The following is a 27375-nucleotide window of genomic DNA, read 5'->3' as shown; positions in this document are numbered from 1 at the left end:
TATAAAACTGCACAGCATTTTTAGACTGGACATCTATGTCTAACTTCAGTATGCATGCTTATAAATATCCATGGTTAATTTGCACAGTATTTTTACTGAGATTGTGGCTTCCAAGAATCAATGGTATTGTCTCATTTTTTTTTCTTCTGTTCCTCATAGTCATGATGATTTTGAATTACTCTGAAGGCACCAGAGAGAGAGATCAGTTTTTCCCCAAGCAACTCTGCTGAACTGAATGTTATTAGAAATGTCATAGTACTAATCTCCAATATTGCTTTAGCAATTAGGTGGCTCTTAAGTACTCAAAATCCCCTTACCAATTAATGATGACAGACTTTTAGCTATATACATCTCTGATAGGAGTTTTATGTGAAAGATCTGCTTTTACGTGATGAATTACTTCCAATCTACTTGCAGAATAGGGTTTGAAATGCCTTTATGTAAAAGTTTTGTCTTAAACTTATACAAATAGGCCTAATATATGGGGTACTTGAGAGAGATGTGTATATATTTTTCTTTTCTTCCTCTAACTGTCAAGATATCTTAGCTTTTTTGGCATTGATGAAGATAATTCACTGATTTTGTGTGCGTGTTTGTGTAACTGTAAACCCAAGTTGCTTTGATTTCCTCCCCCCCTTCCCCTCTGCCCCCCAAATTATTACCAGTATTAACTTAATTATTTTAAAGTGGAAAAATTGTTTAACTCTACTTTTACTTCTGCCTTCTGCTTGAGTGATTTCTCTTCATCAAGAGCCCAGCTGTGGCATATTTCTAAAGCTTTATTCCTTAGGCATTTTTATTACTTCATTTGTTTTGTTCTGTGGTACAGTTAGACAAATGGTTAATCTTTTCAAACTTCTCACTGAATCTCAGTCAAAAAAAGTTTGATTAGGACTCTCAGTTTTGTATGGATAAACTGTTGGTGGGGAGGGAAGGAAGGTAGAGGATTGGGGAGGATTGCTTGTTTAAGGTGAGAAGAAAATGTCTCAATTGACTTCTGGTTAACTATTTTGTCTACACTTGTGTAATGTTGAAGAGATTCTTAACTGACTTTTTAATTTTGTCTTTCTCTTTTCTGGGGACCGGCCTGCTATCTTGACTGTGTCCTAGTTCTCTCTTTTCTTGAAATCACTATCCTTACAAGAAATGCTATAGCTTTAAATCAAGCTACCTGAAAATGACAGTAACCCTTTCTGCCTTGTCAAATCATTAGTTATTGCAGAGGACTAATAGTCGTGTGAAATGGTGACTTTCCTCTTCTAGAAGTACTGTACAGCTGCTGGAGTACTAAATAAAGTATTGTAATGCAAATTTTATCTTCCTTTAAATTTGCAGAAACTCAATTCTCAGTTCTGTAGAGTTTTGATCAAAGTTGGCTTAAGAAAAGTCATCCTTAGAGTAATTGGGAAATTCCTTTTGTTGTCAGCATGAACTAATTAATTAGTATCACATTGTTTGGCTTTTAGTGATTGCTAAGTGAAATCAGATTAGATTTCACATCTCTTTGTTTCCAAAATAATAGTTTTGGGTGTTTGACAAATGGGCTTGCCTTTGTTATCACACACTCATTCTGGGATAGTTTCCCCATTAAAAAGTGAGAATAAGGCTGCCTATGAATCTAACAAGAAGATTAGTGAAGTAGCTTTGTATTTCAGTATTTGAAGAAGCTAGGGGCTGGTTATGTCCCTGGGTGCCTTAGACTCTGTAGTTGCGCAAGTTAAGAAAAATTAAATATTTCTTCCATTACTGTGACACTTTACTGCTTGTTTGAGGTAAGGCCATAGCCCTGTGCAAGAGCCCGTGCTGTACAGTGCAAGATGGATGGCAAAACTGGCTGTTAGTCTTTCTTCTGCTTTTTATGCCATTTAGTTAGATACTCACTTGTGTGCCAAAAAGTGATTCTCTAGGTCGCGTAGTGCGGGGAAGTGAAGGGTTGCCTGTTTTTGAGGCATGTTTATCAAGTTGCACTGATTGCAATTAAGGAAGGATTTTTTCTAACAAGTCATCTATTGCTGATACGGCTGAGGAGCTGATCAGAGATGAGGCTGAAGTTGTCTTAGTCATGAATGGCCTCACAAAAGTGGGACTAGATGCACAGCCAACACAGGTGGGACAAGCATGTCCAGGCACTTTGGTTTTTCAAACAGTTAAATGTCATCAAAACTGCACATAATTGACTTGGGCAGGCTAAGTGTAGCAGTGGAGCAAAAGCTGATGCTCCTTGTGACTACAGTAAATTAATGGTAGAAAATATGGCTAAAGAAGAGCAATGTACTCCCCTGTGCTTGCTGCTTTTAAAGATGATTTTAAGGAATAATTGGTTATCAGTTACTCTCTCCCCTAGACTCATATGAATTCCACAGAATAATGGCTTCCTGGCAGAGCAGACACTTGAGCTGGCAGCTCTGAGCAGGCAGGTGTTGCCAACTCCTGCATGGTGCAGAGCATGGCCCGTGGCCAAGCAGTGAGCCATGAACTCTGGGGATAGTTGTTCTGTGGGTCATTGTGGAGGCACTGAAGTGAATTCTGCCCAAAACACAACCTTTTGAATTAAGAGAAAAACTACCATTCCCTCAAGTTTTTGTGCTGGCAGATTGGTCTAACAATTTAATTCAGCTCTTGTTCTTCAGTTAATGCATAGAGCTACGTTGCAGTACATGGCTGTAATGCCTTCATTCTGAAGTCTTAACTTTCTCTTACAAAAAAATGATGTCCGGAATAGCTGTTCTTCATTAAAAAAATCTGGAAAAACTGAATATAATAAAGTGTGTGTGTAGAGACTTCAATGTTGGAAACATTTTATGAAGAAGTGCTTAAATCCCTAATGCAGTATTGAGAAAGTGGATGGTCCAGAATGGAAAACTGCATGGAAAAGTGAGCTGCTGCTGCATATTTGACTGTTCTGTAATATTCTATTACTGTTATCTTTTAGATAGTTGGAGTATGTCTACAGTATGCATTCCTCCAAGGGTTTAAAACCAAAAGTTGAAAATCCTTTTCTTTATAGTCACCCTCTTAAGATGGCAGGCAATGTTACTAGGTAATATTTTAATGTATTAAATTAGAAAATTCTGACAGATTTGCCAAGTTATTCTTCAATCATCTGTAAAGCATAATTGTCTTAGCAAACAATACCTTAATTGGTAGACCAAGACATATATCTAGTGTACTTCTAATTAATCTTAGTTTAAACAGTCTTATTCAGAATAGGACTGCTGTCAACCCACAGATAAGCATTCACACAGAAACTTTAGGGTTAGCATGTTTCTTGCACTTTCCTTATCTGATTTTGATAAAGCGCTATTTCTTCTTGTTTACCTCTGTATAAATCTTATCACTAGTAATTTCTTAAAGATCATTTAAAAGATGAAAATTTGTTTGCTTGGTTGTGAGTCATTGGAAAACTAATACAAGAGCTTGATAAGATCATGAGTAGGAGGAAGAGAAAACCAAGTTTGGCTTTCTTGCACTGCAGTGAAACTTGGCAGCCTGAGGATTCAAGAATTTAATTTCTTTATTAATACATTTCTCAAGATGGATGGCATGCGGTATGTTTTTCTAGGGTAAGAGAAGTGTTGACTGCCAGAACAGTTATTTCATTTTCTCTTCTCTCCTTCTTAGATTTTCTTCCTATGAAAGGAATATGTTTCTGTATAGTTTGCTGGTTGTGAAACAAAAAATCTGTTTTTGTTGGCCAGGGACTTCTTATGCTTCTGCTATGATCTTTGCCTTTATCAAGGTACAATGAGAGACCAATGGAAAAGGAGAAATTTTTTTTTTTCCTATTGGTCAGTGTTGCTGTGTAAGGTGCTGTGGAACAATTAAGAATGATTTCTCATAGTCTGTGTTGGCTTCCAGAAGGGTAGGCTTCTGAGGTGAAATCTGTTTTTACTTTTAAATAGAAATTGTGTGATGGAAATCTAGTTTGTTGCTAACAAATTCTTGCTTTGTTACAGAAGTTCACTACTTACCGCTCTTACAAGGAAAGAGACCTATTTGAAACTTTACCTGTAAGAATCATAGAGTAGTTTGGGTTGGAAGCGACCTTAAATAATCTAGTTCTAACCCCTCTGTCCTGGGCAAGGACACCTCCCACTAGACCAGGTTACTCAAAGCCTCATCTAAGTTGGCCTAGAACACTTCCAGGGACGGGGCATCCACAGCTTCTCTGGGCAAGCTGAGTGCTTCATCACCCTCACAGTAATGAATTTCTTCCTAATATCTCATCTAAACCTACCCCTTCCAGTTTAAAGCCATTCCCCCTCATTCTACCACTACATGGCCTTAAGCAGTAGGCACCAGGAAAATGAATAGAAAAAATGGCATATTTAAAAGTTTTGTACCTTTTAGAAGTGTTAAATATGTACTGTGTTTTGGTTTTGCTCATCCCTTCAGTTCTTGCGTGCGTGAAAGCTTTTTTTTTTTTTTTTTTTTTTTTGTTAAATTACATTCAGAGCAATTTTGGTGTAGAAAATAACACTGTTGAGAAAATATATCATTTCTTTGGAGTCAGCAGGGATTACAAAAATGCAAGTGAATTTACTACCATAAAATTGAATTTACTTATGTACTTTTTAAAATGTCTTGCACATCCTTTTTCTGGGTCAGCCTGCTAGATGAAATTTAGTGTTTCTTCCGGTGGCTGGAGACAAAAAAAAAAAACAAAAACAAAAACAAAACCAAAAACCTCGCAGGGCACAAACTCTTCTAGTTCTAAGTTCTCTGAGCAGTCAAGACAGCTGTCCTCATGACCAGATTCTCCTTTTGATGGCTCAAACCTGCTACTGTAGTAGCTGGACCCTGTCCTCCCAACATATTATCTAGATATGCTATAACATTTCTGCTGTGGTGTGCACTCAGCTTTTCTGACTCTGCCACATGAGGAGGAGTGATATAGTTGGTCTAGCAGAACACCTTTTGTTGAATGTCTGGGTTCCCATGTCAGTACTTGCATGCTCTTGAGCTTTTCAACTTTCACCCAGGTCATAGCTAGCATAGCTGCACAGCTTGGGCTCCAGACTGTGTTGTGATGGTCGCTTGGACATCCCTGAGCCTGCCTTCAGTGGAAAATGAAACTAAAGTTGAAAAGTGGTGCTCTATTGGCACCCAGTAAGAGAGTAATAGATATCTAAATGGAAGGCATGAGAAACACAGCTTGAAAGTATTCTTTGATAGTTTTGAGTTACTACTAGAAGACCTCTGTCTGTTAAAGCAGAGCTCTCCTTCATTGTCTGTTCTGCAGAGCCCCGATGAAGAACACCTGGACAGACACGATCTTCTGTGTCCAGCAGCTCTGCTCCTTTGCCTTTCTCTCATTTGTCCTTAGTTCCTGCTAGCTGAGTCAATTGCTATTGGAATGGGCTAATCTTTTAGTGTCATTGTGCATCTGACAAAAACAGGTTTACTTTTCTGTGTATTCAGAACTAAATATCTGAAACTCATTAGAACTAAGCATTAGGGTTTTTTGGACAGTTTTTCTGCTGTAAGTAAACATATTGTCAATGTGCATATGTAACACATCCTTCCTTCTGTGTGCTGAACCAACGTATAAAGCGGATTAAGAATGCAAACTGCAGAAAGTCTGGTACGAGAGCAAGGAAAACTAATTTTAATCTAGTCCTTCATTGAAAAGCAGACATGTCCAGTTTATCAATGACATGGAGGAGTAAGATGGTATTTTCTTCCAGTAGATCTCTCATTTGAATTCGTGAACCATGATGTATTTCCTGTTTTGTACACTGTATTTTTTTACCCTAGCTGCAGAAATTCATGCTTTTAATGTTTATCTGGCAGTAAAGACACCTTACCTTCAAAAGGTAAGATTTTGGTATAGTTTTAAAAATGTTGGGAGCCCATAAGGTCATACTGAACTTCTCTAAGAAAATCCATTGTCATCAGGAATGCAGTTGCACTTTTAAGGCAATGAAAATGTGAGAACTAAACTGAGTAAAAATAGCCAGTATTTTATTTCATCTCCAAAGGAATGATTTTGTTAAGAGAACTAATATTTACTTTCTCTCATCTGGACTATGTATTATTCATGCTGTTATATAGCTTGTAGATATTCATGATTAAGATTCATTTTGGACTTCTGAGCGGATTTGTTTTTTCTTGATCCTACTGATGCAGAGCTTTAGGTTTCTTTTCATTTGGACAACCATTCCTTATGATCTCTGCTGCCTTCCAAGAGTTTATGGGAGAAATAATCCCAAGATTCTTTTCTTTTCCGTTATTAAACCTGAATAGGCAGGTGTTTTTTTTTTTTTGTCCTTAGATATGTTTGTTTGGGTTTTATGAGTAAACAGTATATTATTTTCTCTTTTCACCTCCTCTTGAGAGTTCCAGAGGAGTCATTTTGTTCTGAAAAATTTCTGGACTCTACTTCTCTTAGTTCTGCACTTTTTTCCCCTCAAATTCCTTTATCTTTGCTCTCACTACAGAGTTTTCCTGTAATTTAACCTTGATGGATCTAAGTAGATAAAAATGACTAAGTGATTAAAAAATGAGAAGCATTATATTTTGTTCTGAAGAGAGCCCTCTTAATATCATGTCTGAGGACTGATAGATTATGTTCTCCAAATCACTGTTTGTACCTATTCCCCTGCCCCATATACTCACCCTTCTTGATGTGGTCGAGATGCTATTGGTGGTGAAGGTAGGTGCTCCCCAAAATTATCCCTGAGAATTCGATCAAATATGTAAACTGTTTGAGAGATGCTGTATATTTTTTGTTGGGAAGATGGGCAAGGAAGAAAAAGCATGTGAAATAAAAACTATTATGGGGACAGTCTCCCTCTTTTATTTTAAATCATTCCGTAGAGAAAAGTGGATTAAAAAAAAAAAATCAATAAGCTGTTCTAATCCAGACACCTAGCAGAATGCAAGATCATAGTAAAAATCTATTGACATGTAGGAAAACTGGGCTAAAAAATATAAATTAAACAGGATATGAAAAATGTGGTACTTAAACATTTTCAAGTTGAATATGAGAAGATAGAGACATACCTTCGTCCATGTATAAAGGGACAGTAAGAAATACAAAGTGTTGCTTGCTATTCACAAGGCTTAGCGTGGTTGCCAGTGAACTACTTCCAAATACTAAATTCAGTAGACAAGTCCTGAATAATTGTTATAAGACTGTGTATCCTAGGCTTAGAAAGCCTGCTCTGCTTTTTACTTGCAGTGGTGTCGAGTGTATCTCATTATTCCATAAATACAATTTTACTATTAATTAAAATACTTTTGAAAAGCAGTGCAAAAGAATATTTGAAATTCTAAAAATTGAATTGCCTTATTTCTCTTCAGTGATGCTGGCAGCAGTGGTTTGTAGTCAGTGGAATAAACTGATGCTTCAGACAGAATCAATATCTTCCATTAAAGCGAAATGTAAACTTCAACGTAGGAGTTTCTCTTAAGTTTATCTTTGCGTCAAGTACGTTGATTTCATAAATGCAAGATCTTCCTGTGTTCCAAAAATAATCAATAAATTTGTCTGTGTGCACTATTTCAGGCTTACTTTAACCAAGCAATGAAGCAAGATTATTTTCCAAGTTGTTGTTTGTAGTCATGCATTTAATAAGATGATCCTATTACTGTATCTGAAGCACATTTAGACTAAAAGCCTGATTAAAAAACCATTTACTTATAAAGGTGTTTCTTAAGAGAACCTATATCCCCATTGTAGGTCATGGATTTTAAAAAATATTCAATATACTATTGTTTTTTACCTACTTAAATGTGAATTTAAAATTACGAGTTCCTGCTTATGACTACATATTACAATTGTTACTGCTTACTATGTTATTGCAATTATTACTACTACTTATTACACTTCAACTATCTCATTTTTAGTAATGGGCCAGTTGTTTTCATCCACTCCAGCCAGAAAAGAAAATTCCTTTGGTAGTAAAAGCAGTTGATACAAGAATAAACACAGTTTTGTGTGACAAGTGTTCCAAACGAATTTATTATATTCATGTGCCTATGAAGGGAAACTCTTTCTTTAATCAGGGGCATTTCTCTGTGTATAAGAAAGTTTAGGTACTACCTCTGTATAATCTCAGCATTATTTATAAATATGTCACATTGCAACAAGTGATTGGCACTGGATATATGTAGCTGATAGTGGGGTTTTAAGTGTTTTGTCTGAACTGCTGATGATAAAGGGGTCACAAGCATAAGAGACTGTAAAATTGGTGGTTGCTGTGTGTGGCTTTGAAACAGTAGCAGAAAATATGTAAGCAGTGTTTAACACTGTTTTAGAACCAAGTATGACCATCTGACATTGTAATATGTAGATTTTTCAGCAACTCCTTTTTTTAAATACCAGCAGTTAAAAATGTTGGGTGAAAGGGTCAGAACAGGTTTTGATGTTGAGGAAATAGAGTTGGTGGCTTTCAGAAGCCATGTAAGAAACAAACTGCTGTAACTTGCTCCTGTTTGTATTGCAGCTTGATTCAGTGGCACCTGATCAGTTTGAGCATCAGAGAATTCAACTCTGGTTTTAAGGAATGATGAATCCTTTCAGAGGAAAGGAGTGTGAGTGCATGGCTGGAGAATTTAACACGTGTCTCCCCATCCTTTCCCTTTTTAAATCATTTGTGAATGTTCCTTTTAGTGCTTGTGTGAATTTAGGGGGTTTTATCTTTCAGGACTTTCCTTAAGCACTTCTTTTTTCAACTTTAATCTCAACATGTGAATAATATCTATCAACAGAATAGCACACACTTTAAGAGCAGGGGACCTAACCTATGTCTGTCTTTATCTGTGTTTTCCTGCAAGGGAAAAATAAATGAGTTTTCAAGAGGTCTATGTTTTTAATAATAAAGCTTTTAAAGTTGCTGTTATCTGAAACATATGTATCCAGTGGTGAGAATTAAATGTTAAAGAAACGCTTGGTGGTTCGGAGGTTTTTCTTCATTTTCTCTAGGTTTTTGGTGTTCTTTTTGCATATATGTGACACTGTTGTGTCTTTTTTTTTTTTCCCCTGGCTTCTTCCGGACCCAGAAATCTCTTTTTATGTACTATCCCATTCTTTCCTTCCGTAGTCTTCTTCCTTGTCCAGCTTTTGAATCTGTTGTTGAATTCAGAATAGACTTCAATATTTCATCTTCAGCAAGTTGTTTGAAACTCGACAATGTAGTAGGTAAGGGCAGATCAGATTATGACTTCCTTGAAGGAAAGGCTGTATTGTGAATTGAAATATTTGTAGCTCCTTGGGGGTTAAGATTACAAAGCTTAATTTCTCATGGCCTTAGCTTATAAATGCTGCTGCTTGCATAGTTCTGTGGTCTATGGTAGTCTTACTGAAGTCTTAAAAATTATGGTAAAGGTGCATTTAGGCTGCAGTTCAACTGTTAATCTAAGTGAGTCAGAATTTAAGGAATTTTGACAGATCGTATTTAATCGTTAGTCTAGAAATGGTTTTTGAATTATTAATTAGAAATGCAAGTGAGAAGTATGGCTGTGCTAAGTACTGTCTCTCTGAAGCTAAGTTTCACTTGTGTGCTGGAGCTCAATATTTTGGTGCTTTCCAAAATGCAAGCAAAATGCAGTAATACATTAGAGCAGTGTATGGGGTTTTTTAAAACCTGGTGGCTGTAATTTTTGGATAGTGCGACTGGTCTAAAAATTGAAGTCAGTTGACTATACCCACTTTATTTATCCACACTATTCAAAACAAGTCATTAAGAAGATAGGACAGTGTCTGAGAACTTCTGACTCATGTAATTTGAATTCCTCCAAGTCTGATGAACAACCTGTTTCTTATTCTCTGAATGTTTTAGGTGAAACAAACTGTTCTAAGACTTAAGAAATATCCATAAAAGGTGTTTTGGTTTGGGTGTGGGTTGTGATTTTGTTTGTTTGTTTTGCTTTAGAGGATCTTTTGGGCTTGAGATACTGTATGTCCTTGGCTATAGGCTGTTGCTCTCAAATATTATCAGTCAGCCTTGAAGTGAAAGGACTGACTGATGAAACTTGACATTTCTAATGCATCACTGCGATGAAGAATTACAGATGATTTGAAAGAACAACAATAAAGGGACTAGTTTAAAAAGCCACTGATGCATCTGTCTACTGCTTTCCTTCATTCCCTGTTATCTGAACTGTTGTGGCTGGACAGCTGTTTTACGTGTTTGTGAAGGATGAACCTGCTTAAAGATACACATAACATGAGGTTCTGTATAAAAGAGAGGTTAAACAGTCTCTACAATCAGTAAAAGTGGAAATACAGCCACAGCAGTCCAATTGCACAGTCTAGTGTTGAAAATTATTTTTTGTGTGTGATGATATCCTTGATAAATTTAGTCAACCCAGGGCACTTCATAATGAAGTGTGAGACTGATTTTAAAGTCAGCGATCACTTTTTTAGCTAGAAGGAAGGTTGGTATCCTGTAGAGGTGATGTTCTAGTTGGATAGCAATTGGAAAAGAGTGGGTGAGTCAGATTTCAGGTGTGAAGTGGTGTTACTGCTGTGAAAATTGGAGGACCACATCTGCGGTGTGTGTGAGGGCATAAATAAAACCTATGTTTTCAAACTGATGCAAGGCAAGAAAATATCACTGTCTGAGATTGTATTTTGTACAATATTCAATACTAAAATAATCCTCACTCTTTTCCCACCACATCAGCTATTTCATTCTGTCAGTTCTGCTACTATTTTGACCGTTAAAGAAAATGAAACTAAAAATGATGAAAAATGAGAATATTCTATTAATGTAATATAACATGGTCATGAGAGTGGTGCTATTTTACTTTTTTAATTATTTGTAGTGTTAGGTACTTACTGCATTATCCTACTGTATCTTGCTTGATTGACCACCAATATATGAATGTGTTATTTAGTATGCTCATGTAGAGTGGTTAAAATGTTTGCAGCAGTGCAGTCACCTTTTTCAATATGAAGACCGCTGGTCACTACAAGCAGAACTGATAACAATATTCTTACTGGAGCTAATTTGTGATTTGGAGCTGCCTTCTGTTGAATAGATGTTGATTGTCCTTTCAGAGCATCATATATTCCCTACTCTCTCATCTTTAAGGACTTCTCTAATCCATGTGACAATGTATTTATTCTACCAGATAAATTTGAGAATGCTGCTGTGGCTTGGCTTCAAGACAGTTATTACTAATTTTTTCCTTAGTTTTTGTGAAATCTTGTTGCCTCTCCTTAGTTTTGTTTTGTTTTGTTTTTTTGTTTATTTGTTTGTTTTGGGGTTTTTGTTTGGTTTTGTTTTTGGGGTTTTTGTTTGTCCGTTTGGTTTGGGGTTTTTGGGTGTGTGTGTGTTTGTTTGTGTGGTTTGTTTTTGTAATATACCGCTTAATTTTGTTATTATTATTTCAACTCTTCTCTCACTTGCCAGAGACCAATTATTTCTTTCTGTCATCTAGTGGTAGTTTAAATTACTTGTTGGGATTTCATTGTACTTTTGAAAGTACTTGGTCTCCCATCCTGTGCCTCCCCCCATTTTTCTACTGCAAAGTAAGTCTGTGATTTGAATTCACTTCTGGCTGCTAATGTGAAAGGGTACTTCCCTCTGTGTGTATGCATATGTATATATATTTTTGTTTGTGCATTTATATGTATATATGCATGCACACACATGAATGTAAGAAGTCTTTCTCCTCAAATCCTTTTTTTCCTCACTTATTTTGGGATGACTTATGATTTAAATGTTGGTAAATGTGTGGGTGTATCTAATGAGAGGAGGTGGAGAGCTCACTGTTAAAAATAGTGGGGGTAGTATGTATTGTGGGAACAGGAGATGGTAGGAGTGATGTTTTGCCCTTGTCTTTTATATGCCATTCGTGACTTTCAAACCAGATAATGACTTTTACCTCATCTTTTGGCATTTTTTGACATTAAGGCTAACATTCCACTTCCAAGTTAGTAGTAAAAAACTTATTTGAGCTAATGGATTCTAGAATATGGTAGCTCATCAAATTCTGCAGAAAGGTTTAGATTTTGACTTTGAGAGGTTTCTAATAGTTTTATGAGTTAGCCTTAAAGTGGAATCTGAGTTGGAGTCACTTTTCCCTGTTGTAGTCTTTCGAATTTTTAAATTCCAAGACCTTCCCTTATTTTGGTAGGTTTGGGAGCAGCACAAAAGCTTTCTGCTCTGCACTAGTTCAGCCGCCCTGCTTGGATCAGCCTCTCGTTGTGGCTTATGTCAGTTTGTATAAGAGCTCTGTGGAGGTTGTGTGCAATCTCCACAAAGGGTGCACAGTTGGTGACCTCTCCTCTGAGAGACTGCAGATGAGCAGGCCATAACTTGAGCAGACTTTAGACCCCATCGTCTTCTTGTTAGACCTTAACATCCAGGAGCAGGTTTTCCATCTCTCTTTAGAAGGAGTTAAACTCCAGTGTGCCTGCCTATATAGTGTGAAATCGCCTTCCAGCTTGCTGCTTGCAAGTGTGCAGGATTCCTGAGATGCTTTAGTAAATTGCCCGGTCTTTTCTAAACTCTTTTCCCTCAATCCTGAGAAACTCATGAATTAAGTTTGTGTGTTGTTAGCTTTATGTGCTCCCAGGTCTGATAGATATATCTGATACACAGTGGGAATATTCAATGTTTTGCACACAGACCTAAATCGTATCTAAAGGGCTCCATTTCTACACTTGATATAAAATTTACCAGCCTAAAATTGCTACTCTCCTCTACACCTCACATATCTGCCTTTGCTCAGGACTGAACAAACAGGTTCCCAACGAGAAGGACTCTGTACTTTTTCAGAGAGTACAGACAAACTAAGCCCAGATAAGAGGAAAAGCAGTGCTGTATGCTGGGAGCAGAATGTATAGCAGCAAGGCAAAATGCCTAATTGCCTGCCTTGAAGCTCCAGGTCTGTGTGTGGTTGAAATTTTACTAATAGAGTGCTCTGACATTGATTTCCTGTAATAGCATCGGTTTGGGTGTTAACCTTAGTACACACAAAAAACCAACTTTTTCTTTTCCAGTTGATGTCTTATTGCAGAATAGTGTCTTTCAAAGGCATAATGTTATATAGTTTTGTTCTGTGTTGAGCAAAGATATGATCTGCATTTCCTACTTCAGGTACAAACCTTAGTACTTACGTTTGGTAGAAAAAATTTGAAGGAAGTGTAGATGTCCATTATCTCTGTCGTGATTAGTATTTCTTCCTGCTGATGCCTTCCACACTTCTTGCCTGGTTTGTGATAGGCATTCATTTCATTATGGGATTGAATTTTGATTTAGTAGTCCAGAGTACTGCAGATGAATGATGCTGTCTAGCTCTGGCAAAAATGGAAGATGTTATTGGCAATCAACTGTGAATTTTGTAGTATGGAGCCTTTAGTGTTTGAATGCATTAATAGATATCACTTACTGTCAGAATTTTTGGACTGGACTAGAACTTTACATTAGCTGTGAACAATATTTTTCTTTTTTTTTAGTAAGAATCTGCAGTTAAACACTGATACTGAAAAGTGATACTCTATGTACTATGTCATATGCCCAGAGCTGCAGAGACCTGATCATAAATCCTAATCTTTGGATGGAAGGGGAAATATGCAGAGAATTATTGAAGGCAGAAGTCATCTGTCAAGTGCGAGCCGTCTCTTAGGGTTATTTAATTAGAGAAGTTACTAAGTAATTTTTCAGGCTCCTGGGACTTACTCTATCTCTTTGAGTCCAAAGATGTCTGCCTTTAAAGAGTTAGAAGGAAATTATTTCCTTGCTTTTCAGTGCCTTGGTTTCTGAATCTGAAGATTAACCTTTTTTCCTTTGATTTAAAAATCTTAACCTTTTTTTTTTAACTTGCTTTTTGTTTTCCTGTTGCTTTCTTAGAGACCAAAGCAATGCTTTTTCATTCTACAGAAAAGATCCAAGACACAGCAACTTTAATTCCCTTGCCTCAACTTAACTTCAGTTTCCTTATATGCCTGCAGTAACCTTCTGTTGTGGCTGAGAATGCGGTGTAATGTGTTGCATTGTAACCCTGTAGATCTCATCCAGCAAAACATTCAACCTGTTAATTGCATCTTGTTTTTATCTTTCATTTTTCTTTCTTATTCCTTAATCCAAGGTAGTTTTCTTGGATCCTATTTCTATATTGTTTTAGTATAAAAGTCACCTTTTCCCTTTACTAGCAAGCTGTGGGCGTGACTGGCACAGCACTTTTGCCTTTAGATATAATTGCATTTCTGATATCCTGTTGATCTCAGTTACGTTTGCAGGTTCAAATATTTGTAAAACAAATTTAAGCTGAAAAGGGCTTAGTTCCAATTGTTTTCCCTTTCTGCTCTCTATATTTCAAGATGTGTGTAAAAGTCATGGGAATTTTTTTGCTTCCATTCTTCCTTTCTGCTGCATCTGGTTGTTGTATTGCAGGTGAGGGATTTGACTACTGCTTCCTTCAGAAGTATATGGATGGAGACTTGCAAATACCTGGATTAGTGGAATACTTAGGTTTTTGGATGCATGTTGAGTTCTGCTTATTTATTCAGTCCTTCACTTTTCTTTCAATTCTCTAACTTCAGTTTCCTGGACTTCCAGAAAATGAGATTTTTCTCATGTACGTAAATATTAAAATGAAGCTTTGCTTTCTGTGCTTTCCCCTTTCTTCGTGTGCAAAAGCTTTTTTTTTTCCTTTTTTTCTTTTGAGAGTCATTCTTTAGAGAGCTAAGAGCAAGCAGCGATGAGTTAAAGAGGATTAGGGATAGGACTTTGAAATGCAGGCTAATTCATCAGACACTACTAATATTGTAGAATTAACAAGAGGTGGCATTAAATCATGCCTGAGCATTTGTTGGAGTAATGCCTTCTTTCAAGCAGAAAAATTTGTAGTGGTTTTGAGTGATGGGTTGTTTAATGTTGTAACTAAACTTGTAGTCCTCTACTTGTAATGGGAACATCCCTTTCAGCACTTTTTTCCCTGCTACCCTGGCTACTGCTTCTCTTGCATCAAATGCCTCATATAATTTAGTGGTTGGTCTTATGGTTTAAAAGAAGTCCAGTAAAATGAGGTATCCATACATCCATACCCCTCCCCAGCTCGCTGTCAAGTCAGCCGAATTAATTGGGTCACCTCATCTGCCACACCAGTGTCTATAAGGGGAGAAGTAGGGACAATCCAGCAGCTCAGGATGGAGACATGGTGAAGTGAGAACAGCCCCTTTCAGCAGCAGCTGACTTGTCAGGGTAAGCAACACCAGTTACCTGCTTACTTTGCAAAGCGTGGCTGCAGTTAGAGATTATATTGTCCTTCTGGTTTCTTCCCCTTGCTGGACTGGTTGTTCTATGGGATCTTTCATCTGCTTTAAGTAGAATCAACTGGGATTGTTAAATGGATTTAATCTAATCTCATTAATTTTTTGAATGACTAACATGGCCACTGTACCTCTTGGATCTGAATTGGGGCCTCTGTACTTGTATTAAGCTACTTAAATGTTCAGATTTCACATCCTGGAAAGCACTCAGGTGAGCAAATGAATAATATGCATAGTAATTCTCAAACAAGAGCTGTGGACTTTGAAAGAAGCACAGTGGGCAGATACTGTTTGTGTATCAAGCCATGCCCTATGTTTTTGGGAGCTGCTGCCACTTTTTCTAACTTTTCCTATTCCAGAAATGGATCAACTAAAAGAATATAATGCTTGCAAATAATATTTCACTTTTTTAAGTATGAGAAAAACAGTAGGTATGGGATAACCGTGCTAAAGTTATTGCTGCTGCCTAAGTATGCACCTCAAAACACATTTTAACCCACATGAGACACAATGACAAAATAATCCTTGGAGGTGAATATGCCAATAAGATGCTTTTAACAAAGCTTTACCATTTGCAGCTTGTTAACTGACTCTTCGTTTTTGCCGTTGAATTTTTTCTTTTTTTGCGAGCATACGTATAACAGATCAGATCACTCAGCTCCTTTTGATTGACAATGATTTATGATTATTGTATTCTTGGATTTTTTCCCAATCTAGCACAATTAAAAGAGCAACATAACATAGCTGCTGAGTGTGCACTTCCTGTATAAATGGTGGAACTATGTGTCTGCAATGACAATAATTTTGGAACAGAAGGCTGTTTTCAACCTTATTTAAAAAAAACTGTGAGTTAACTATTGAAAGAAATGTCTTATTTTGTCACCATCAGCCTTTCCTTTTGGGAATTAAAATTGAGTGATAATAGACTTAGATGCTATCTTGAATTTAAATAATCATTGCAAATGTTTTGTGATGTTTTATTTTCATAGTCTGTGGCAGGTAGTACAGACAAGTGAGATTTTTTCGAGACATGATAAATTTAACAGGAAATATCAGATACTGTTTGTGGCTCCCTGCTGACATACTTAGTGATGCTGATTCCTTGCTTTCAAAGCTACTGGTGCGCTTGAGATTTTACCCTTCTATCAGTCCCAGTACCCTTAAGTGTTTCTCCTACTCCTTTTTTTTTTTTTTTTTAAACCCTCTCTTACCATCCACCCTTGTACACAACTTTATGAATCATGAGGACTGAGTGATCTTAGAAAAAACAGCAAAGCCTTTTAATGTCTCCTCTGCAGTGTTTCCCTTGTATTCATATCCTTTCTGGTGTATGAGACCTTCCCCTCACTTCTACTCTTTCAGTGGAGAGGTGACAATCAAGTCAGAGTGAGATTTTTTTTTTTTTTTTTTGCTTTCTGGTGCTTAGGCACTTCATAGCAGATGCCAATCCTCCTGTCTGTGGTAGCCTCTGTGGAGATCTTTGGTTGGGAGGGCTTCTTTCAGCATGGAAGACAGGTAGAAGTAGCCCGTGGCAGGAAGATGTTTTCTTACTTCATCTGAGCGGGAGTGCGTGTTATTGTGTCATCCTGACTGTTGATCTGACAATCACTTCAGCTCTAACAGAGTTTTTTCATCGTACAGCTGAAGAAAAAGAAGGGAGTGTTGCAGTTTTTGGGGTTTGTGGATTTTGTGTGTTTTTTGTTTCCTCTTTCTAGTGGTACACTACGTTGCCAATTTTGTAAGGCAAGCTTTTTTGGTAGATCATAAGGTTGTCCACTTAGTTTTGACGCTTATTACTAGAATGGATGAGATTTCTAGGCAAAAGGAACATGGTTTATTAGAGGTCACCTGTAGATGGATACTTGAATTCTCACGAAGCTGTAAGAGTGTTATGGTTTTGGGTTTTTTTAATGCCTTTAGGATCACTTTATGGTGAACTTGCTGCCGGTTGCCACATGAGAGGAGCCCCAAAGAGAAGATACAAGGACTCCCTGAAACAACATCTCAGCCTTGGCCATATTGATCATTATAACTGGTCTACTCTGGCCTCCAATTGGAGGTCTGGAGACACACTATAATGCTGCTAATGCCTTTGAGAACGCACGCAGGATCACTCTCGAGGAGAAAAGACAACGCAGAAAAAATCGTGCCTTGCAGAATTTACCACCTAAGGAGTCTTTCTGCTGTGCCTTTTGCAGCCGGACATGCCTGTCTCGTATTGGCCTTTTTAACCACCAACACGCTTGTAACAAATGTGGGTAGAGCCCTCCCCAAATCTTTGTTCGCAAAGCCTAACCATGAGGATCACATATATGATGACAGGTCCTTAAAGAAAAAATACTATTTTTTGTGAAATACTGAAATACAGTCTAAAACTGTATAGCATTTGCAGGCTAATCAATTAATGCAGTATATATTGTACCAATGTGGGTCTTCGGACGGTAAGTCATGTTGTTACTTTTAGGTTATCTTCAAATTTTCATTTATTTAATTTTCATATGTTTTATGCAAATCTTCATATTTGACAGCTTACCTATACTTGAAAGCTTACTGCTTGAATAGCCCTACCAACCCTACACTGGGGTTTCTGTTGCTCCTTGGTTCTTAGTTGAATATGTTCATTGTGCCCAGAAAGTAAGTTGAACCAGAACTTCCAGTTGATCCCAATTGCTGTACAAATAAGTCTGCTGCTGCAAAGCTGGATCGGATCTTCCTCAGAGAATATGTATACTTGTTTTTCAGAAACTTCAGATAAAGCATTATTTTTGTTTAATCCATTCTAGGTTTAGAAAATGTCACATTTTATAGTTGTGTTAGTTGTGTTATAGTTGTTCAAGTAGTGTGTGAAAACTCCAAAATATGTACTTTGCCCTAAGTAAAGGTAAAAATTACAGAGAAGGTTGGGTACTAACTAATTTAAGTTTTTCTGGAGACTACAGCTTATAGTAGTTGGCATTTTCAAAATGTTTCAAATGTATTCACTGAGAGTATATCTAAACACATTTCCTATATATGGAGCCATCAAAGTATAATCTTGATTACTTTCCCCTAGTGTTTTTGAGAATTTAAAATTGCCTTCTTGTATGCATGGGAGGGGTGTGTACCTCTGTTTCCCCCTGCTGGAAGCTTCTATTTTTGTTTTGAATACTTACAGATGAAAGGAATATACCTGACAGCAATTTGCGTACACTGGGTAAAGAAGTAAGAATGAAAATGAAATCATCTTTGCTGTAATCATTTCAGACATTATGCTTAACAGTGGTAATCAAATATCACAAAGTATACGAATTTTCAAATTTTTTTTTTATTTATTTATGCTTCAGTTCTTGGTGTGCTTAGAAATGTCTGCTTTAGTCATGCCAAGCAAGTTGACAGTTAAAGGAAGTCAGCATTTATTTATGGGACATTTCCTGCTTGTCTTTTCTGTAAGATGTGGCATTCCAGGCATTTTCAGAGGATACTTTATCTCAGTTTTGTACAAAACGTTTTTGCTGACAAGGGAAGAAACAGCTGCCCCATAATGTAATTACATTAAATTGCTACAGTGCTTACCTGGCACATAGGAAAGCTGAATTCATTTACTGCAGCAAGAGAGACTTGGAGTTGTGTTTCTGAAGATCTCTTGGAAGGCGGTAGTGAGTGTTGAATCAGAAAGCAAGCGACAACACGCTGGACTGTGCTGAAGCTTCTCTTGAGTTAGAAGGAACTGGTGCTTCAGAGCTTGCTTAGCTAATGTGATAGCTAATTAAAAGATGGTAAACTGAATTGGGGTGGGGGAAAAAGGCACATATTAAGTACAGAGGGAGATACTAAGCAGTAGTAAAGAAGTCTGGACTTTTCTGTGTCAGTCAGCTGTCTGACTCTACTCAGCTTTGAGTCCTTTTAGATAGCTAAGTTTTGTAGGAGCCTTCATGCTTGGTTTAGAGGTCTGAATTGTAGCAGGCTACTCTACACAACATCAGAGTGCTTCTGTGTGTCTGGTCCCAAGTACAAGATCAGAACAGAAGTATATGAAGTACTGGGAGGAATGTCATCTTGCAGCAAGAGCGCTATTTCAAAATCATCTACTGATTCAACTGATCTGTACTGCTGAATGCAGCCTAGTATTAGGCCAGCTGGCTCAAATGATGCTCTTTGAAAATTCTTCCACTATTCACTTTGCTGTTAGAAAATCACCAGTAGAAGTAAATCTGTCTGCAGTTGCCCTTGGCCAATATCTTAAAAACAAGTCCTGAAACAGATATTAAGCCTTAGTGTGTGTTTTGTCCCATGAAGACACATTTATCAATTATTCTGAGTGTCCACCTGTCCAGGTAGCACATACCTCCCAACCATCTCCTGTGCCCAAATGTTGCATGCTGTTCAGCATCTGGGTTGTCTGTGAGAGGAATGTCTGCTATTGAAGACACACTTAAGATGTTTCCAACCACAAGAGCTTTGCAGAAATCTGTGTTGATTTGCTGCTTATAAGGTCTGTGTGATATCTTAGTATATCTAAGGATGTTTCATGTTGATAAATTGTTCTCTTGTTGATAGGAAGCCAGTGTAGGATTGAAATCTGTGCTATAATGAGATCTACTACGTAGCAGTTAATGTCAAATCCGTGATACTTGAAACTATAATTAAAAGATAAAAAAATATTGTGAGACAGAGATAGGAAAAACAGCACTGGTTTTAAGTGTTTTTTTATATAGAAGGAATACCTAGGGACTTGGAACGGTTTAAAATTGGTTTTGGTGCCAAATGAAATAACAATTGACAAAATGCTAATTGCTTAGCAATGCTTGTAAGGAATATAGTATTCAATGCAAAAAAAATATACCCAAACTAGAACGTCTAGAAGATCTAAGTAATGGTAATGAAATTATCCAGTAATGTACATCTGTGTATAATTACAGCTTTCTAAACTCAAATTGACTACTCTTAAATTTCTTGTGGAGTATGATTGTGTCTTGTCGTAGATGTGTAGAAATGCTATAAAAATGTTTGAATCCTGCTTTGAATTTGAATCACCTCATTCTTTCCCTACATCAGTCAGAGCAGCTGCAAATATGTAACTAGTCACTTCCTGAAACAATTTTTTTGAGTCTAGTTCTCAAAACTGGAAATTAATGTTACATCTTTGATATATCTCAAATTCAGTCTACAGTCGTCTTAATGGAGTGGGTGAGTTGAGCAGGAAAAGAAAAGTGAGTGGTAATAGCAAGGTTTGTAAGCAGATGTAGGCTTTCTGAGGCATTGAGAGTTTACTGTATCCTGAAAGAAAAAGTTGCACTTCAGTGATTAATCAGCCTGAAAAATCATCCACTCCACCCTCAGTTTGTTCAATTTACCATTAATGAATTGTGGTTATTGCTGCAAGGAATGTTTTAACAAATTTTTAAGTAAATGTACATTACCTTAACTTCTGAGCTTTTGGAGTAGCAAAGGTATTTAGATAATTGAATTTAAACATTATATTTAATGTACATTTATTTGTTATGTCTAAAATATTAGTAAAATACTGTTCTAATATTTCCCACTGAATGGAGTCAAAAGGTTGCAATTTTGTTTCTTTGCATGTCATCTAGTACTGAATCAGGAATTAGCAGGAAGCAGTGACGTGATGTATAAAAGTAATGTATGCCCCATCACTGCAACATGTGCATTATAGCTGGTGTGTACTTATTTTCTTGTTGATATATGTGTGTCCTGGCCTAAGAAAATAACTGCATGAACAGTGACCACAAATGCAGTGACCACAAATTGTTCTAGTGGTGTTACATGTGCATCTGATGTTTGGTCAGTGTCTCTGCTAGTTGGTCAGCTTCCTTTTTATTTTTTAATAGGCTCAAATTAGTTGTCCAGGTGCGTTTACGTACTAAGTTATAGCCTGATGTTGCCAGCTTTTTTAGTATGTCAAGAAAATAATATTTTAAAGTAATAATATTGTAATATAGAAAAATACATTAGCCTTTTCTTTTTTCGTTCATGAAATCTCCCTCTTGTGCTCTCTTGATTAAAGAACTGTTTTGAGAGTGTGTTTTTGTGTTGGTGGGGTTTTTCTTGTTATTTTTGTTTTAATTCTTTCTTTAAGCAAAGGTATTGACCTCCTCAAGGACCAGTGGCCCAAAGCATGTACCAACATGGTGAAATGTAGTGTAAGAACCTGGACAAAATTCCTTCTCTCTGGTATCATCTATACATGATTCTATGAAAAGCATGCATGGGTAGCACTCAATTTTTAACTGATTTAGTGTTTACATAGCTGTATTTCTCTGGGAAAAAAAGCATTGGTATTTAGATTTTCATTTCAGTGTTTTGGAGGTCTGTTGCCTTTTTTCAACATATTTCCAAATACCTAATGCCTACTTAGTGTAGATGCTTAAGCTGAATTTACATTGGAAAATTCAGAGATGCCTGGGGGCATGCTGAAATGGTATAATTTGTGATTGAAATTTCCCCAACTTGACCTGTTCTGACTACTTACTATTCTACCAAAGAATTCACAGATGTGGCTTAGGAGCTGGGATGGCAGAGACAGTTTACAGTATGAAGTTTGTACACCACCACCCTGTTCTGGAGATTCTGGCAGATTCCTATAAGAGATATGAACTGTTCTGCACTGCTTGGCTTCAGGGCCTGGTAATGTTTTTAGGTGCACTTATTGATTAGTATAAGCATAGTATTGTATCTTCTTCCATGGTGTAGTAATGATCTTGTCTTCATCAGGGTTGTGCAAATATAACTGGTATTATAAATGGGACTCCTTCAGATGTAGAAAACTGAATTTCCTTTGGCAAGTGTGCAAGACCAACAGAAGCTGATGGCACTTAAATCAGTTGGCTAAGTGTAGTGTGTAAAGTCGACATACAGTTGCTAAAAAAAATTTAAAAAAAGAATTATCCTCTTCTTGACTTCTTCCAAATGCATAATGGGATAATTCCAGCTTGGAATTTTGTATTTTTGTGGTAACCACCATACAAAAGTGTGGTTGGTTTTCTTGGAGGTAGATGAAATTGGGGTTTTTTTCCCCCTTTCTAAATGGTTATCATCAATATCCTTGGAATCACAGAGACAGCAGAGTTGCCTGTGAAGCCTAGAATAAATTCCTCTGAAATATACACGTAAAAATATTTCAGAAGTCTCTTTCCAATAGCAAGACTGCCGTTCTAGATATAGCTGCTAGATAACCTGACTGCTCTTTTCAGATAACTTTCCTATTTAGGCCGTTTCTTGTTAGAATAGGGCTTTCTTCAGGTTTTGTTTAATCTTTTTGCCTGTGTAGCTCATTTGAATGTTATTGATTACTTTCTCTTAAAATTCGACCTCTCTTGAACCACTCTGAGTTTAAAATCCACAAAACTTAGTTATTACTGTTTGCTTTGAAAACACAAAATTAAATAAGAATATTATTTTAAAGATTATGTACTTTTTTTCAGGAGGACCCAAATGATATCGATCCCAAAAGGAAAGAAGTGCGTGGCAGTGATGGGGAGGACAAAGCACAAAGTGTGGAGACGCTACCTCCAGGTATTGCAGTAACATTTGTTACAAAAGATCCATAGCCATAAAACATTTATCATTGAAAGCCATGAAACACAGCAGTTGTTCTGATTCTAATAATTCTTTGTAGTTTGGAAGTGCTGGGATTGTTTTAGCAACATGTACTTCTTACAGCTTCAGCTTCCTTAAATCTTACCTGCTTCACTACTCCTTTGGGTTTAAAGCCTTAGAGAGTGTGGTTCTTTGCTTGTACATTTGTATTGTCCTTCAATAGGTTTGAGGTACTGTAAAAGCCCCTGGTATGAAAGTAGTCCGTGTCTCTCAGTGGATAATGCTGACAGGCAACAGGCAAGTCACTGTGGGACTGTTGTTTTGACTGAAGATTCAGCCAAGGTTCATACTTCAGTTTTTTTCTAGTTTTTGTTGTGGCAGATTTTCCTGACTCTGCTGATGGTGTACCTTATTTTTCTCATACTTGTCATATGCTGGCAAATAAGAGAACAACATGATTTTTGTTCTATTTGAGTGAAATCCTTATACCTTGAGGATGAGCTAGAAAGTTAAGTGTTAAGGAATCTTCATTCATATGACTGCTTCCATAATATTTCTTTGCTACTTAACTGTTTCACATCAATGAGATTTAATATATTAGCTGCAATTGACATACTAAGGAATACAGAAAAATGAAAAACGGGTTTGAACATTTTACAGTATTGAAAAAGTTTACTGTACAAGAAGGACGACTACTGATCAGGTAGCTTCACAGGACGTTTTACTCCTCTTCTATTAATCCTAATGTTTTGCTTACAAATTTGTCTTGGCCCAACATTTGAGACACTATGAGGTCTTGCAGAAAGAACTAACCAAGGTAAACTTTGCTTTAAGCAGCTGGAACTTCCATCCCCAGTAACATGTGAGGTATGATTTTTGTTTTACAGTCATAGACTCTCCAGGTACAGTATAAGCTGTTCGCTATTGATGGCTTTTTTTTCCTGTATCCTTTGGCCTGCCTTGTCTTACCTGCTGTCTGGAGAGGGGAAACAAGACTGGTTATGTATGTATACTTTCTCGGCGAAGCCTTTACTTTGTATATATATTGGGGAATAAATCCCAAAAAGCTGAAGAGTCTGACTTATTTAACTTGGTTTCTGGCAGATCTTTTCAAGTATTTTTTCTGCTTTACAGAACTCTCTACAAATATTGTTACTGGGGTTAGGTCAACCAATTTTGCACCTTCCAGCTGTTTTTCTTATTTCCCCTTTTTGGATGTTTATGTATTCTGAGACAAACCCTATACTTTTCCTCGAACACCTTCCTTTCCCAGTGGCCCTAAGTAGGTGGTTTGACTATTAAAAGAAGTGGGAAGTGTCACAGGCTGAAAGGGAGAGCTATCAGAAGCTGGAAGGGTTGAAACCAGAAGTAAGATCAAGTGTAAAGTAGAGCAGGTCAGGGCTTTTTTTATTTCATATGTTGATTAGAAGTCTCTTATGGCTGGATGTAACAGGCAGGAGAATTGTTACTGCGAAGTAGTATGAGAGTCTGGGATCAAACATCAAAGACTACACAGAGAATTATGCACTCTTCAGTTGCTATTTTCTTTATTTTCAATCCATATAGGCAAACTTTTGAGTCATTATGGCAGGGAAGCTTGGTATTCACATTTCTGTGCATTGTTTGCATTGTTTTAAAGCGATCAAATTTTAGGTGGGCTCTGGTTCAAAACTTTCTTGCTTTTCAACTGAACTTAGGAAACCTATAGTTTAGGTTTCAGCGTGATGGACTGTAACATCTTTCATGACTTCTTGGAATTAAGGAAATGCTTATTATCTTTAAAATGTCTTTTTATATAAAGATTAGACCTGTCAGTTTATCTTTTGTTTGCTGGAGCGTATCTATCCTTTGTCTCCTGGTGACTTCTTTTATATGCTGCAAAAGCTTTTTTTTTTTTTCCCTTGAAAAATTATTGATATATGAAAATAGTGATCTTAGCTCTTGTATTTAGAAAGACCAACCCTGAATTGTCTTCATGGATAACTAAGGCAAAACTGCATAAGTAGTTGCCTGTATTGACAGGAGTTTCAGCAGTTACTCAAACACTCTTTTTTTTGTTAGTTGTTGAAGATCTGGGACCCCTTAATGCATGTAAATCAAAATAATCATATTTATATTGTGTTCAACTGCTTTTAAGCTGTATTGAGTCCATAAGAGGGAATGCAAGCTATTTAGGGGATTTTGTATCCATCTATTCCTACTCTTTGTTGCCTGCTGCTTGAGTGCTTACAGATTTATCTGATATGCTTTTTTTCTCTTCTCTTCTCTCACTTCTAGCTGCTTTTACTGTTATCTGACTTATCTTTAATCGATCTGACTCCTATTGCACATAGTTGATAGGGCCTTCTGCTTGAGTCGGAGCCAAGCATTACCTCCTTTGTGTCTTCTGAAGCCAAATTCACTACTTCTGTGGACTGTCACTGCTTTTCAGTAAATTTAGCCCTATGAAGTAGTCTCCTTTCTTCTTAAGTTTACTTTATTCTTTCTGGACTAATTTTGCATTTGTGAGTTTTAAAGTGTTGGAAAATGGTAAATGATACATTATAAATTATTTATATCAAACTTTGATGGGAACTGGGACAAAAAGAAGCAGCTTCACTGGATTTCACCTTTTTCTAGCTTCTACTCAACTTCTCAGGCTTAGGACTGTTTGTAAAATAAACACTTCTTGTCAAAACCAAGTTCAGTACTTACTGCAACATACCCTGCTCCAGGATCTTAGCTGGTTCAGTGATTGAGTTTTTGTTTTTTCTTTTTTTGGTTCTATTTGACACATTGACTCTGGTAGCAAACTTTGCAGTTCACTTACTGTTGTTTAAAAGACTAATTTATTGTCATGTTAGGTCCAAATATTTGCTTGAATTTGAGGTTACATACTGAATTGAAGTTTGAAATAATATAGCTGCATTTTCTGATATTCATTCCACCTGACAAAGTCATTGAAATGCAGGAAACTATGGAGCTATCTAACTCTCCAGAAGAAATTAAATCAAACGTGCTCTGATTTGTGTACCTAGGGAAGCATATAACAGAAGTAGTACCTATTATTGGAAAAGGTTTGCTAAACCTCTTCTAACTTCAAAATTTAGTTGATAGATGTAGAAAGGCAAGCCTTTCAGCAAAAGTAAGACTGGGCAGTATAGTTAGCTTTGAATCAGCCTTTCAGTTTCCAGCAGTTAACTTAAACCATGGTCACTTATAAACATGTGGGCAGCCCATGTTGCATGTTGTATTTCATAAAGGACACAACCTGTTTAAGAAGAACACTTGCAACAGCATCACCCTAATCACCCATGGAACGGCTTCATGGCCTCTGGTGTTTTAGCTGCTCTTTCCAGTGGATGGAAGGCAGCTGAAGAGTAGCTGGGGGTGGAAGTCCTGAAATGCGCATGGCTTCAAAACCAATTTAAAGTTGGAGTGTTTGGAAGTTGAAAATCTTACATAAAAGCATTTCAAGTGTTCATGATACTTTGTAAAATGCACCAAAAATCTTTATTTTTAGGCCAGCAAAGTGGCAACGTGACATGTCCTGTATTTCAGAAAATATTCAACAAATTATTCAGATTGAAGCTCTATTATAAATTAGAAGCAAAGGTGATAATACAGTTTAGTTACCAAGGAGGTTGCAAAAGCTTTGGGAAATGCTGAGGGAGAGAATTTTGTGGGAAAATGATCTTGTGATCTCTGATGTTTCTTCCAGTTTCTTGAATCAAGCTGCTCTAGCCTTTTTTATAGTTTTTTTGCAAATGAGGTTTGGTGTAATTTTTGAAAATAACTATATTGGGTTGTTTGTAGTGTGTTAGCTGGCTGAGGTGTAAAATTGTTTTCAAAGTAAGTTCCTGGAAATATTTTGAAGAAAGAACTTGAATGGCTTACAAAAGCTCTTGTCAGTCTGTGGTCTAACAGCAAAAGAGGGAAAGTCTCCTTTTTAGAGTTCTTTCAGTAATAGGAATTTGAAAAACTATGTTTCTGCCTCCAGTTATTTTCTTATAATTTGCCTTCTGGGTTGCTTCACCAAGTGTCTATTAAATGTTCTGCATCCTGTTTTTCTTTAACTTTCTAGTTCTGGCTTCTGTGTGCGTGTGTGTGCGCATGCATGTTTTAACTTTCTTAGGTTGGTAATTCAGATATGAAAAATAGTTACTTAGTGTTGGCTAGCTAGCTCTTAAACCAGTAATCCAAAAGTATGGGCACTTTTCTCTTAATCTGTTGGAATTTACTTAAAAACAAACCAAACAACCACAAACCACCTCCTCCTCAACCTTGCTACTTTTGCCTTGCAACCTCCACTACCATGTGATAACCAGATCCCACCTTGGGCGAAAGTTGTTTTTGTAGATGAGCTCCTTGGATGATCCTGAGATTATAGAGTGTTTACTCAAGTTGTTGTATTGTCTGGTTGAACAAGGGACAGTTATTTTGTTTAATGATGGAAAATGTTCTCTTGTTAGCAGAATCTCGCAGGAGATAATGTGCTGTAGTTGCGGCTTAGCTTATGGATAGAAAGCTGTAAATGAGGCCTATCTCCCTTAGTTTTCATGCTGTGCTGGTTGAGAGGACAAGCAAAGGTAAACCCTGGAAAATCTGAGCAACCTCTAACTCTTGTTAAT

At 36.9% G+C, this 27375-nt stretch overlaps 1 protein-coding gene across 1 annotated transcript in view; it reads left to right on the top strand.

Annotated features, from left to right (window-relative positions):
• Positions 1-27375, top strand: part of GALNT2 (polypeptide N-acetylgalactosaminyltransferase 2) — a 90318-nt gene that overhangs the window by 26531 nt on the left and 36412 nt on the right. Inside the window, exon 2 of the mRNA XM_027721320.2 lies at positions 22651-22741. Coding sequence (XP_027577121.1) covers positions 22651-22741 — 91 coding nt within the window. The remainder of the gene's footprint in view (positions 1-22650; positions 22742-27375) is intronic.

This window comes from Pipra filicauda, unplaced genomic scaffold, assembly GCF_003945595.2.
Source record: "Pipra filicauda isolate LSUMZ 115617 unplaced genomic scaffold, ASM394559v2 scaffold16_size7369187_pilon, whole genome shotgun sequence".
NCBI classification, from domain to species: domain Eukaryota; kingdom Metazoa; phylum Chordata; class Aves; order Passeriformes; family Pipridae; genus Pipra; species Pipra filicauda.
The sequence above is the reverse complement of the archived record's forward strand: the minus strand, read 5'-3'. Positions and strand labels throughout refer to the sequence as shown.